Here is a 13824-nt window from a genome sequence, read left to right on the forward strand (position 1 = left end):
CAAACCACCCATTTATAATAAAAAGGGAGCATATGCTAAGACTTGCTAGTACTGGGCCTCGTTTTCTGCACAACTGGCAAGACTGGCTAAAGCTGGTTACTAAACTCTACTGCACTAATGCATGATGGGTGTTCATCCAGACCTTCCACACAGATGCCCTGATTTGTGGGTTCTGCCCTAGGCAGAAGCCTGCCCACTAGGCTTCCTGTGTTTTCATCAACCTTCTCTAAGTTTCTACAATCTTGAATTTTGTGGAAAATTCTTTTCCTTGGAATTCTTCCAGCTAACCTCCCGTACTCCCAAAGAGGGCATCTCAGGAATGCACTGTACCCAAGTCAAGAACTTTTGGATACACACCTTAAATTTTCTTTGTTTGTTTAAAATGGGAAGAACTTCGGGCAAGGGGTGAATTTGGAGATGACTTTCTACAGAGACTTCTGTTCTTCTGTCAACATGCCCTGTGGCAAGAAAATGAAATATCAGCTGCTCCCTTCACTAAAGAGAACAACTTCTGCTTCTGTCTTGGAACAAGGACCTGCTGAAGTATCTGCACATGACACTGTGGTTTCCAGGAGGCAGCATGCCTAAACCAACATGATGAATTAGGGTTTGGACTGCGTTTTCTGGTTTGTTAAAGAAGATCTTGAACCTTGGGATTTCTGGGTGAGGTCTGGCTCCCCGGGGAAAGGGCTGAGACTATGCACAGGTGTGGCTCCTGCACATGCACAGGTGTGCTCCTGCACATGCACAGGTGTGGCTGCTGCACATGCACAGGTGTGGCTGCTGCATTTACAGGTGTGCTCCTGCCAGGTGTGGCTCCTGCACATGCACAGGTGTGGCTCCTGCACATGCACAGGTGTGCTCCTGCACATGCACAGGTGTGGCTCCTGCACACGCACAGGTGTGCTTCTGCACATGCACAGGTGTGGCTGCTGCACATGCTTTTTGCTTTCTTCACTCTTCCTTGCCTTTTCTGCTTGGCTAACTCCTATCCATTCTGGAGAATTCTGCTCAAACATCCTTTCCCTGTGAAAGCCAATTGGATTTAGTGTTCAGAAACCCTTGCTGGCACCCTTGCCATTCTGATTCAACACTAGGGGTCTGTGATTCCCCAGAGAGTGGGAGCCCCTGGGATCAGGGACTTTGTCTCATTTCGTGTTTGGTGCCTGGTGCCACAAATCCTTCATGACAGTGTGATGAGTGAATAAATAATGGATGTGGGAATAAACACGCTGGGAGGGAGGGGAGAAGGGAAGGAGGGGAGAAGGGAAGGAGAGGGGAGAGGTAGGGAGGGAGGGAGGGGGCAGACCCTGTCACTGAGGGGAATGACCTTGAACATGGCTACAAAGAAGTGAACTGGTATTCGTGGATCTGCTGTTTGTGTTAAGCATGCCAGCGCCTTTCTTCTTCAAGGCAAGTAAATTGAGGGCCGTGTCCAAGGGAGCATGAAAGCCAGGTCTTTGGATGATTCATCATTAACAGAACAAAAGGGCTGAACTGGAAACCCTGCTCTACTCATCTCCCCAGACAGTCAACGAGGGAGGGCACCAGGATGCAAAGAGGCTTCAGGGTAAAACAGCCTCCTGCAGTCTACATGTTAAATAAACACTGCCTCTCTGAAGTGTAAGGCTCAGGCGCCTCTCAGGCCAGGTCAGTTAAGAGAGTCTGGCCTCTGGCTGAGACGCCGGAGCCTGTATAAGCATTGGCTACTGGCTGTGGCTCTTGGGAGGAGAGGGGCAAATCCAAGAAAACCATCAGGAACCTGCAAGCTGCTTTTCATGGTTGTTGTCCTTGTGCCTTTATAATGAACACATTGTCCCTACAGTAGCCCTCTGGGATGGACTAGCCCTGCTCAGGAGTGGAGAGAAGTGGGTGGGTGAAAAATGGACTGTGGTGCTCCCAGGGTGAGGGGGTCACAAGCCAGAGGCCCTGGAGATGGCGCGAAGGGTCTCTGCTGCCCGTGTTCCTCAGCGGAGGCTCCAGAGGCGACTTCAGGTCCCATGAGTCTCTGGGATACTCAGGATGTCATCTCCTTTCCATGAGTCAAGCTTGACACAGGGTGGGGAATGGTGACTAAACTGTCTGTCACTGACACAACTCAGAGATCCTCCAGGAGCACGGGCCAGTCAAGGACAGAATTCATAGGCCAGGGACATCACTGGGCACAGGGCTGAGTGGATCTTGGTGTTGAGGATACCGGAAGCCTCTCTACGCCTCCAAACACAGTCATTATCTCCCCACCTTGTCATATTCCTGACAACCATCCAGACCCTCAGAAGTCACGAGTGGGGTATGGAGTAGGGATTTGGGAGTGAGAAGCCACGTGAGTTTTGTTTGTGAGGGACAAGAGGATGCCATTATCTCTGATCCCAAGACTGGGTACTTGAGGTGGGCAGAGACCCACCCACCTCAGAGCAAGTGTAATGCCCTTGAGTGGCTTCTAAGAGACTGGTTGGTCCAGGGTTGGCAGAAATTCGGCCTCATGGCCTTTCCTAAGACAGTGTTCAAGGCTTACACAGAACTTTTGGGCTTTAACCAATGGCCACCGTGAACTCTGAGAAGGGCCTTCCTCAAACCATGGTCCTCCCACCCGATCCTCCACACGCACTCGCCAATGAGCCTGCCCCACAAATGACCCTTTAGTTTATGCATTCGCCTCTGATAAACTTTGAAGTGAAAATATGAATTAGGCAAACTAATCAAGTTGACACCGCTGGGACAGAGCTTTCTCTGAATGTCGTGGAGATGGCTTCTTTACTTGAAGTCTGCTAAGATACCACTGAAAATGTTGAGGAACAAGTGGGCGTGGTGATCCCTGAAGACCAGCGTGGGACGGAAACGTATGGATTTGTCACCGCAGCCCCCCAGTACCACACCTGGAAGAAGAGCAGGAGTGCATTAGGAGCGTACATTTCTAGGGCCATATTTGGGAGGTACGGTGGCTGAGTGGTCACTGTCATCTACCCTCGATCACGCTCTCCCAGGCAGGCCCCTCTGACCTCACCTCCACTATCCGTCCCTCCATCCTTGCCCTCCTCCTCCCCTTACCCACCCTCTTCCTTCCTTCACTCCTAATTTTGATTTCTGTTTTTGTTTTTGTTTTTTTTCCCCTTTGACACAGGGTCTCACTGTGTAGCCCTGGTGGGGCTAGCACTTGATATACAGGCCAGGCTGGTCCTGAACTCAGAGGTCTGCCTGCCTGGGATTAAGGTGTGAGCCACTAGGCCCAGCCCTAGCTTTGAATGTCTGCTCTCCTCCTCCTCCTGGGTTGGATGGCAGAGAAATCTCTGGGGTAAGAAAACAGGCTAATGAAGACATTAGAAAAGCACATACAGAAGGGGCTGAGCCATTACAAAGAAGGGAGGACTCCGCTGATTCTCAAAGGGGGATTTCATCATTCCTCCTGGGAAGACTTGTCTGGGCTGCTCACCGTCTCTGGGACCGTTTTTTCACATTTACAAACGGAGGCGAAGCCAGCACATGTCTGTAATCACAGCACTTGAGAGGCAGGGGCAGAAGGATTCCAAGTTCTAGGCCTAGACTATACCATGAGGCCCTAAGCTCAAACCATAAATAAATAAAAACATATCGGCTAGGCTTAGTAGAACAAGCCTGTTACTCTAGCCGCTCAGGTGTTTGTGAGGCAGGACTGCAAGGCCAATGCCAGTCTCAGTTATAGGGAGGTCAAGGCCACCCTGGCCAATTTAATGGGACGCCTGTCTCCAAATTAAACAGAGAATGGGGATGAGGTGGTTCAAAAGACAAGGCATTTATGCAAACCAAACAGCCTGAGTTCAATCCCTGGAGCCTACACAAAGGTAGGAGAGACCCGCCCCATGACATTGTTGTCTGACGTCTACATGTTCACCATAGCTCATAACACACACCATATGCATGCATACATCACAGATCTGATACATTTTTAAAAGGAGAGTGGGGATGGTGTGCAGACTGTGGTGGTAGCTGGGCGAGTGGCACAATACTTGTCTATTGTAATTTGTAAGGCTGTGGTTTAGTCTCTAGTGCTACAACAAATACAAACAAACAGAAAACCCAAACCTGCTAATTGTCCCTGTCCTTTGGGGCTGCTGCAAGGACTTTGTAAGAAGGCAGAATAAGGCCTGGAGAGATGGCTCAGCAGTTAAGAGCACTAACTGCTCCTCCAGAGGTCCTGAGTTCAATTCCCAGCAACTACATGGTGGCTCACAACCATCTGTAATGGGATCCGATGCCCTCTTTGGGCATGCAGATAGAGCACTCCTATATTATGTATAGATTTATTTATAGAAATCTAAAAACAAAACAAATGAAAACTCTTAATGGTTTCCCATAGCTCTTTAGAAAACTACAGAGCACTGGAATTATCTCAAGGCCAGAGTGAGGTAGCTTGGTCTGTTCCCTGGTCTGACTCCTTCCCTTTGTCTGTCTGTCCCAACTTATTTCTCCACCTTTCCTAGTGTCCTGCCCCCTTGCCCAGGGTAGGGTTCCTTTCCTTACCTAGCTAGTCCTTGCTTATCCCTCACACCTTCAGGAAAACAGCAACATCTCTACAAAGCCTTCCTAGACATTCAGGTGGTACGCTCCCCTACCACCACCCCCATCTCCACTCTCTTTCCTTGTTCCCTGGACCGAGGCAGTGACTGCTTGCCAAACGCACTGTGTTTGCTATCTGCCTTCCTGATAAACCATGGCATCCTGGAGGAAGGGCTGCCGCTTCAGCGTGCCTGTTTTCACCATTAGTACAGCTTGGCTTCTCAGTGGATGCCTGCGACACAAGAGTGGATGGAGAAATCTCTCCTGGGCTGCTGGGGCCGGGCTCAGTGCTAGGGCTTGCTTAGCCTATATGAGGCCCTGGGTTCAGTGCTCAGCACTGAACAAGCTGGGTGTGGTAGCATATGCCTGTGGATAAGCCTAACACCGGGGAAGTGGAGGCAGCAGGGCAAGAAGTTCAAAGCCATCCTCAATCGGCCACATAGCAGGTTCGAAATGACATGCAGCGGGGAAAGAAATATTCAAATGAGAAGAGGGAGGGCAAATGAATCCCACAGTAAGTTTTCTTCTTCCAAGAAAGAAAACTGAGTCTGATTATCCTCTCTACCTCCAGTTCCCCCACACCGTACCTAGGAAAGCTCAGCACCAGTACCGGAGAGTTAGATGCGGAGAGACGCGATGAAATGATTAAGTTTGGCGACCACTCCCCCGCCCCGTACCTTTGTTCCTGGCAATTAGGATGAGTTTATTCCGTGTGGCTTCGTCGGGAGTGTCGAAGGAACAGAAGGTGCCTCGACCCCTCACCCGGCTGATGAACTGGGGGTACTGGGCCTGCAACAGGAAGACAGACTGAGGTCAAAGGTGGTTACTCGGACACCAGCTGGTGCGGCCACGCCCACATAATTTTATGTGGGCGCTGGGAGTCAGGTCTGTCTATGGCCCTTGCTGGCCTAGAACTTGCTATGTGGACCAGACTGTCTTCAACACTTGATGACCTGCTTTTCTCTCTGGAGTGAGACACAGTTCTGGTACATCACTATTGATGACTCGTAGGAGTAAAGGCATTTTGGACATCAGATAGCTTAGGTAAAACATATCACTAAAGGTAGCTTTACATAGTCTAATATGAAAAAAATTAACAAAAAAAAAAAAGGGCTGGAGAGATGGCTCAGAGGTTAAGAGCACTGTTTGCTCTTCCAGAGGTCCTGAGTTCAATTCCCAACAACCACATGGTGGCTCACAACCATCTATAATCAGGTCTGGTGCCCTCTTCTGGCCTGCAGCATACATGCAGGCAGAAAGCTGTATGATGTATACATAGTAAATAAATAAATAAATGAAAAAAATTAATACATAGTCTAATTTGATTTTTATCTGGCTTCTAAGTTATTTAAAATGAGCCATGGCATGGTACCACACATCCCTGGACTTGGAGGCAGAGGCAGGAGGATGAGGAATTCAGGGTCATACTTGATACATATTAAATTCAAGGCCAGCCTGGGCCACATGATACCTTGTTTTCTTTTTCTTTTTTTTTTAATAATAATGATTTATTATTATTATTTAAGATTTATTTATTATATATATATATATGAGTATATTGTTGCTGTCTTCAGACACACCAGAAGAGGGCATCAGATCCCATTACAGATGGTTGTGAGCCATGTGGTTGCTGGGAATTACACTCAGGACCTCTGGAAGAGCAGTCAGTGCTCTTAACCACTGAGCCATCTCTCCAGCCCTGGTACCTTGTTTTCAATATAGTAAAATAAAATTGTGCACGTGGCTTGCAACAGATCCCATTGGACAGCACAGAGGAGGGAGTTATGGCCATAGAAGCATTATAGGGGAAATCTTCTCAAAGGAAGATTTGAATTTGATGTCAAGAGATAATGAGGGACTAGGAATGGGATTGAGATGGAAGAATGGGGCTACCTAGTTTTGTAGCTGCAGAGGCCTCGGAACCTGAAAGCAACATAACTAGCTGTGACCTGCTGGGCAGCAGCCAGCATTTCCTCTAGGCTCCACCAACAGTTACCTAGCAACAGCCAGGTACAAGCAGGGTTCACATATAAAAAGACTACTCGGGCTTTCCCTGTCCTCATCTCTCTCCCCATTATTTCTCTCTCTCTCTCTCTCTCTCTCTCTCTCTCTCTCTCTCTCTCTCTCTCTCTCTCTCTCTCCATGTTCCCAGATGGCCTCTTCCCTTCCTTCTCTATCCTTTCTCTTTCTGTCCTTCTCTGTCCCCCTTCTTTCTCTGCCTCTTCTCCCTTCCCCAGACCCCCTTTCCCATGTCCCAAATAAACTTCACTTTATACTAGACCCATCATGTGGCTGATCCCTTGGGGGAGTGCCTCAGCATGGGCCTGCTAAGGCCCTCCCTCCTTCCTCACCATGCCACCTGGACAGATACCTGGAGGTCCAGCAGCCCGGTCAGTAGGGTCTTCCCTGCATGGGCCACGTTGTTGAGCAGGTCTTCCCGCTTGATGATGTTGATGACCTCAGCCAGCAGCAAGTTCTTGGATGGGTCCCCCAGCCAGGTGTTGAAGATCCGGTAAGGCTAGAATGAGACCAGGAAGAGCTCACACATCAGAGTCCCTCACAGGGTCTGCCCCATCCCTAGGCATGACTTTCCTGCCTCTCAGTTTCGATTCTACCCTCGATTCTGCTCATTCAGACGTGACTCTGCAGGTCTCTCTGTGGGCCCCCACTGCCCAGGAGAGAAACTCCGTTACGTGACAGCCTTTAGCTGAGTGGTTTTTGTTTGCCATTTGAGGAACTCAATGTATGATTCTTGAACTTTCTAACTGTCCCCTTGCTTCCCCTGCCACAAATACAAAAACAAAAACCTGTATATGTTTTAATAAACAATGAGAACAGTCCTGGGAGCCTCCCTGTTGTCTCTGCTGGAGATGAGCACTGGAGAGAGAGACAGACATTGTTCCTACAGGCTGCTTGCACTGCGAGGTTTCATGCGGCTTTTCTGAACGTGCCACTGTCTTTGGCACCTCCGGGTAGAACTGGCAGCCTGTCTTGCACTGTGTCCATGAAGAGCTAGAAGCTTCTGGCAATGGCCATCCTGGCCTGTCATTTCTCTGGTTCATGCTAGGGAGACGTCTCCTTCTGACAGTCCTTCCTGTGGTTAAGTTAGTCCTGCTGCTGGCACTTGAGACCAGCAGCCCCACCCGGGAGCATCCACAGACACTGAACTCTGGAAGCTGCTTCTCAGTCACTGTGCAGGGAACACGATGACACTCAGAACAGCCACTGTACCCTACTGGCATTATAGCGCTGGGTCGCATCCAGGATCGGGGCTGCTCCGCTCTAGGGTCCATGGGGAAGTGCTGGCTTGCCAGCCCATATACACTTTGCTCTCTTTGTCACTGGAGGTCTCTTGAGCTTTGGGCTGCCGGTCCCATAGCACCAACTGCAGCTTGCCCGGGCAAGTGCCCTCTCTCACAATATTGAGATGCTCCGCCTGAAACCAGTGGGCCATGCCTGCCCTGTGTGGTTCCCACAGGAGCTGGTGGAGAAGCCCAGTCAAGTCCTGCCTGGTTTTTGGCGAAGGAAGGCGCGTTTCCACAAGAGTCTGTTTACATTTGACCCTCACAGGAATAAGGCACCTCTAGCAGGACGTCTTGTTCATCTACCAGTGCCTATATGGTCTTCCCAGCCACCCAGCCAGAGCTACACCATGCCCTATTGGAAGTTGGTCATGGCCTGGCCTGAACTGATGGTGCTTCCCCCTTGGAGGCGCCTAGCTCGATGGGGCTCAGCAAGGTTGTGATCCTGGGGCTAGTCAGGGCCAATCAGTACGCTTCAGCTTAGGGAAAGACCCGGTCTCAAAAAAGAAGGTGGACAGCTCCTGAGGAACAACACTGTTCCTCATCCAGGCTGTCCCCAGGTTAAGCAACCTCACACCAAACCCGGCTTCCTTTTTGTATGCGTGTGTATGCATGTATGCATGTATATGTATGTATATATGTATATATGGGCATGTGTATATTCATGTGGGTATACATACACATTTGTGCACATGTGTGTGGAAGTCAGAGGTCATATAGTTCCCTAACTGCAGTTACACATTATTTAAAAAGGAGGATGTCCTGAGGGATGCAGTTAAATGATTGCATCATTGTTGGGATGTTATAATGCCCATTTAACACACACACACACACACACACACACACACACACACACACATTTATGTGCACATAAGACAATTTGTGATGTTTACAGTATATGTATAATTACAGATGGGCGATGTGAGACTCGTGACTCTGTCACTAACAGGCTCAATGGTTAGTGACCTTGGAGAGTGCTGTGGTTTGAATAATAAAATTGTCCCCCATAGGCACACAAGTTTGAAAATGTAGTCCCCAGCTGCTAGTGGACCTTTAAAGAGTGGACCCTCGCTGGAGGAGGTGGGCACCGGGTACCCACCTTAAGGTTTTATTGTCCAACCCCATTTCCCTTCTGTTTCCTGACTATGGATACAATGTAACTAGTCATCTGCTCCTGTCACCATGCCTCCTCTCAGGGTGGATTATATCCCTTCAAACTGTAACCGCAAACAAACTCTTCCTTAAGAGGTCCTTGTCAGGTACTAGGACAGAGCAATGAGAAAAATAACTATGGCAGAAGCTTACTTACTTCTACATCTGATCTGTCCATAGTAAGCCATTACAAAGACAATACGAGGCTCCTTGATCAGATTGTTGTGTGATTTAGGGGCCACCAGAAATAGACGGGCACAGAGTGTCCATTCTACAGCAATAGCTACTGTCATTATTATTGCATGTGACACCAAAGGAAACCTCTATGCCACCCAGGAATGCCCCAGGTTCCTCAGGTATGGAAAGGGACCAGTCATGTGCTCTTGACAAAGCTGGGGACACTCACAGCACTTGGTCGAAACTCCTCCTTGTGGAAGAAGCCCCCAGTCATCATCTTCTTGCTGAACGACATCACGTCGGCTGGGTCATCCAAGCCCCAGTGTTCATGGGCCCAGAACTTGCCTGTACAGCCTCCTCCAGTCTGAACCTCGTCCACCAGGAAGGCACAGCCATGCTGTTCCGAGAGCAGGGGAGGGAGGAACAAACACTTGTAAGTCTCCAGGGGCTCCCCAATCAATCTCCGTAACCCCTGCAAGCTGGAGCCCAGATGTGCACCTCACCCTCGGATTCTAAACTGTAAGGCCAAGCCCATCCCTCAGCTATGCAGAACAAACCAGAACAGTTTAGGTCAGAGCTGCATCGGAACATGCCCTAGACTGTCCAGATGGAACAAAACCAGAACATCTAGCACATTCCATACCAGCTCACAGCTCTCTTGCTTGTGGCTGCAGTCCTGGGCATGACTGGCGTTGGAGAGCAACGTGTGCAAACGTGAAGCTGAGAGGTCACCCCCTCTTGGACAGCTGCCACCGCCTCTGTGCTACCTAGATCCACTAGTTCATATGTGTGTGCAAACGGGCTCGTGCTCCGCCTTTCTGATCTATGCACAGGCTGGCTTCATGTGTGTGCTATACATACACCTGTTATCATGGGAATAGAAACTTCCCTACAGGTTCACATGCTGAGTGCTGTCTCTTGCCAGGGTGCTACTAGGAAACTCTAGAAAGGAGGATCTAGGGGCTGGAGAGATGGCTCAGCGGTTAAGAGCACTGACTGGGGGGTTGGGGATTTAGCTCAGTGGTAGAGCGCTTGCCTAGCAAGCACAAGGCCTTGGGTTCGGTCCCCAGCTCCGGAAAAAAAAAAAAAAAAAAGAAAAGAAAAAGAAAAAAAGAGCACTGACTGCTCTTCTAGAGGTCCTGAGTTCAAATCCCAGCAACCACATGGTGGCTCACAACCATCTCTTCTGGTATGTCTGGAGTACAGCTACAGTGTACTCATATCAGAAAATAAATAAATAATTTTTTTAAAAAAGAAAGGAGGATCCGTCCTGAGGAAGTAGGTCACTGGGAGGCAGGTCGCTGGAGGCTAGAGCATCTCTTGGTCACTTCCTGTCTCATTCTCTGTTTCCTGTCAGCTATGATGTAATGGTTCTTCTCTGTCACATATTTCTGCTGCCATGGTAATCTGCCCAAGCACGTGGGGTCAAATGACTATGCAGTGAGCCCTCAGAAATAGAGTAAAGTCAATCTTTCCTCTGGGGGCTTACTCTGTTGAAGTCAAGTATTTGGTTGCAATGTTAAAACCTAGCACTTACAAATGCCCAATCACCAGACTAATGTTGATGCTGACACCGCTCACTTTACACCTGCCGACTATGGACCACAGTGGACTGAAGGGCAAGGCAAGTTCCACAGAGAGGAGAGAGGCCGAGGCCGTTAGTCTCAGGATTGCTAACTGAACAGTCCCAACGTACTGGCGGGTCTTATGTCAACCTGACACACAGGCTAGAACTATCTGAAAGGAGGGGATCTTAAGGATCTGAAAGGAGAAAATGCTTCCATAAGATCACTGTTAGCCATTCTCCTAACTAGTGATTAATGGGGGGAGGGCCCAGCCCACTGTGGGTGGTGCCGTCCCTACACTGGTGGCACTGGGCTCCATAGGAAATCAGGCTGAGTGAGGCATGAGGAGTGATCCAGGAAGCAGCGCCCTCTGTGTCCTCTACTTCAGCTCCTGTCTCCAGGTTCCTGCTGCTCTGTGTGAGCTCCTGTTCTGGTTTCTTTGAAGGTAAACAGCAATATGGAAGTGTAAACCAAATAAACCCTTTCCATTCCAACTTCCTTTTTAGTTATGGTGTTTCCCTGTAGCAACAGAAACCCTAAATAAGACACCTGATTAAAACAGTAGTTTGGGGCTGGAGAGATGGCTCAGTGGTTAAGGGCAGCAGTTGCTCTTCCGTGGGACCCTGGTTCCATATTCCCAGAACCCACATGGCGGCTCACAACTATCTGACTCCAGTTCCAGGGGACCTGATGCCCTCTTCTGATTCTGCAGACACTGCATGCACACGCTGCACAGACATACATGCAGGCAAAACACCCACATACATGAAATAAAATAAGTAAAATAAATGAAAAACAAAGCAAATATGTAAGACTCCAGTAGTCTGGAGGCTGGTTTTCTTTTCTTTTCTTTTCTTTTCTTTTCTTTTCTTTTCTTTTCTTTTCTTTTCTTTCAGAGCTGGGGACTGAACCCAGGGCCTTGCGCTTGCTAGGCAAGCGCTCTACCACTGAGCTAAATCCCCAACCCCCTGGAGGCTGGTTTTGTTTGTTTGTTTCTCACTCTATAACCCAATCTGGTCTTAAACTCTCTACATACCCAGGGTAGCCTTGAACCTGTGGTAACCTTCCTGCCTCAGCCTCTGAATGTCAGGATTATGGATGAGGCATCATGTCTCACAGAACGTTTCTTTCCCTTCAGTACTGAGAAGCCAGAACCTTGTGCATGCTATACCACAGTGCTTGCCACTGAACTACAACTCTAGCCCCAGACGCTGGTTCAGCAAAATTATTTTAAATAAAAATCACTCATGCCTCCCCATGCAAGCCTGCCCCCCCAAAAAAAATGGAACCCAGAGCGCTGTGCAAGCTACCATTGAACTACACTCCGAGTACCAATACCAACTTCTCTGACTTCAGTAAAGCCAGGCGGTTTCTGCACGTGTGTAAGTCTTCATGGACCCCCAAGGCAGAAGAGGTGCCAACTTTTTTGCCCCTGGGGAACCCAGAATCCTTGTGGTCCTGCCGGCCTCGTTCCACACACTCTCACCTTCCTGGCTATGTCTCTCAGCTTCCGGAAGAAGTCATCTGACGCGTGGTTGTCTCCACCTTCGGACTGGATGGGCTCCACGATGATCCCAGCCACTGTTCTCTTCTTTTTCCGATATTTCACAATTAGATCCTCCACCTAGGACCCAGAAGGGGGAGAGGTTGCTCAGAACAGGAGTAGATTCCACGGCTGACCACTGGGATTGTGTGTGTGTGTGTGTCTGTGAACCCCTGGAGATCATATTGAAAGTGTGTCTGTGGCATGTCCCATGACACGTGTGGGACCTGTTAGGAGCCGTGCTGTGTACAGGAATGTGCTCCTTTGTTACTGGGACGAATACATATGGGATGAGTAATTTAGCTTCCTGATGCCTCCCTTTCTTGATCTGCAAGTGGATACACATATAGCTCAGACTGGCCTCAAATTTGTCATGGAGTACGTGACCTGATGGTGAAATGTGAGTTCAGGGACTGCTTAGACTACAGACTAAGTTCTTGATCAGACAGATTTACACATAGCTCTGGCTGTCCTGGAACTCACTATGTAGACCAGGCTGGCTTCAAACTCACAGAGATCCACTTGCCTCTGCCTCCCCAGTGCTGGGACTAAAGCTATGGAACCAATGGTGGACATATACTCTAGATTCTCCCGCCTCTACCTCCAGATTCTGGGGCCACCGTGCCAGGTTTTCTAGGTGGACATGTTGGAATAAGCTGCTGAAAAGGCGGGCAGAGCCACCTCTCTAAGCATGTCACTGCTGTTGCCCTTGCTATGGTATTCTTGCTTGTGTGGGGCTCTCAGGCAGACCGAGATAGAGGCTCATTTGAGAAGCTGTGGCAAAACCTATCTGCATGGAAAGTGGCCCTATCATGGCTGTGTTGTGGGCTTGGGGACCATGTGGGCAGAACACGAATGCTGACTGGGGAAGATGGCCCAGGGTGAAGAGACATCCCTAGCTGAGGGATGGTGCACTGAGTCATAAAACACTGAACTAAACACCTGACCCAAGAACTCTCATGTGATGTGATATAAGAAATGTCCTCAACCATTCCCAAATGGTGGTGTTTCTTTTTTTTTTCCTTTTCTTTTTTTTCGGAGCTGGGGACTGAACCCAGGGCCTTGTGCTTGCTAGGCAAACGCTCTACCACTGAGCTAAATCCCCAACCCCAATGGTGGTGTTTCTTGAAGTCTTGTTCTGACCCGGGTGTTATCTTACAGATGATGAATATTACCATGATAGGCCATTAGTTGCTTAATAAGTGTTTAAAAAAGGCCAAACCCCACACTCAGGTAGTCTTTATGCAAAACTAACACTGTGCTCCAAGGATTTAGTATGAAGAACAATCTTACTACTACTTTAAAATACATTAATTTCATTTTGAGGTCATATTTTAGATATATTAGGTTCAATAAAATGCTGTGTCCTCACTCCTGGACTCCTCTCCCAGAAGTGGAGTGGTTGAGGCACAAGAATTTCTGTGTAGAAAGTCAGCCTTTTTAAAACAGAAAGTTCCAGGACAACTTAGGCTAGAATCCGAGACTCTGTATCTCAAGAAACAAACTAAAGATGCTGTCAAAGTAAATTTCATTGATTTCTACTTACTTATTA

The 13824-nt window shown here is 48.7% G+C and overlaps 1 protein-coding gene across 1 annotated transcript in view; it reads right to left on the reverse strand.

Moving 5' to 3' along the window:
* Window positions 1-1779: 1779 nt before the first annotated feature.
* Abat (4-aminobutyrate aminotransferase) overlaps window positions 1780-13824 on the reverse strand; it is a 92828-nt gene continuing 80783 nt past the window's right edge. The window contains exons 12-16 of the mRNA XM_032912830.1: window positions 12216-12353; window positions 9394-9561; window positions 6905-7051; window positions 5211-5322; window positions 1780-2876 (exon numbers count right to left, since the gene is read on the reverse strand). Of these exons, the coding sequence (XP_032768721.1) occupies window positions 2755-2876; window positions 5211-5322; window positions 6905-7051; window positions 9394-9561; window positions 12216-12353 (687 nt within the window). The 3' untranslated portion in view covers window positions 1780-2754. The remainder of the gene's footprint in view (window positions 2877-5210; window positions 5323-6904; window positions 7052-9393; window positions 9562-12215; window positions 12354-13824) is intronic.

Source organism: Rattus rattus, chromosome 9 (genome assembly GCF_011064425.1).
Source record: "Rattus rattus isolate New Zealand chromosome 9, Rrattus_CSIRO_v1, whole genome shotgun sequence".
NCBI lineage: Eukaryota > Metazoa > Chordata > Mammalia > Rodentia > Muridae > Rattus > Rattus rattus.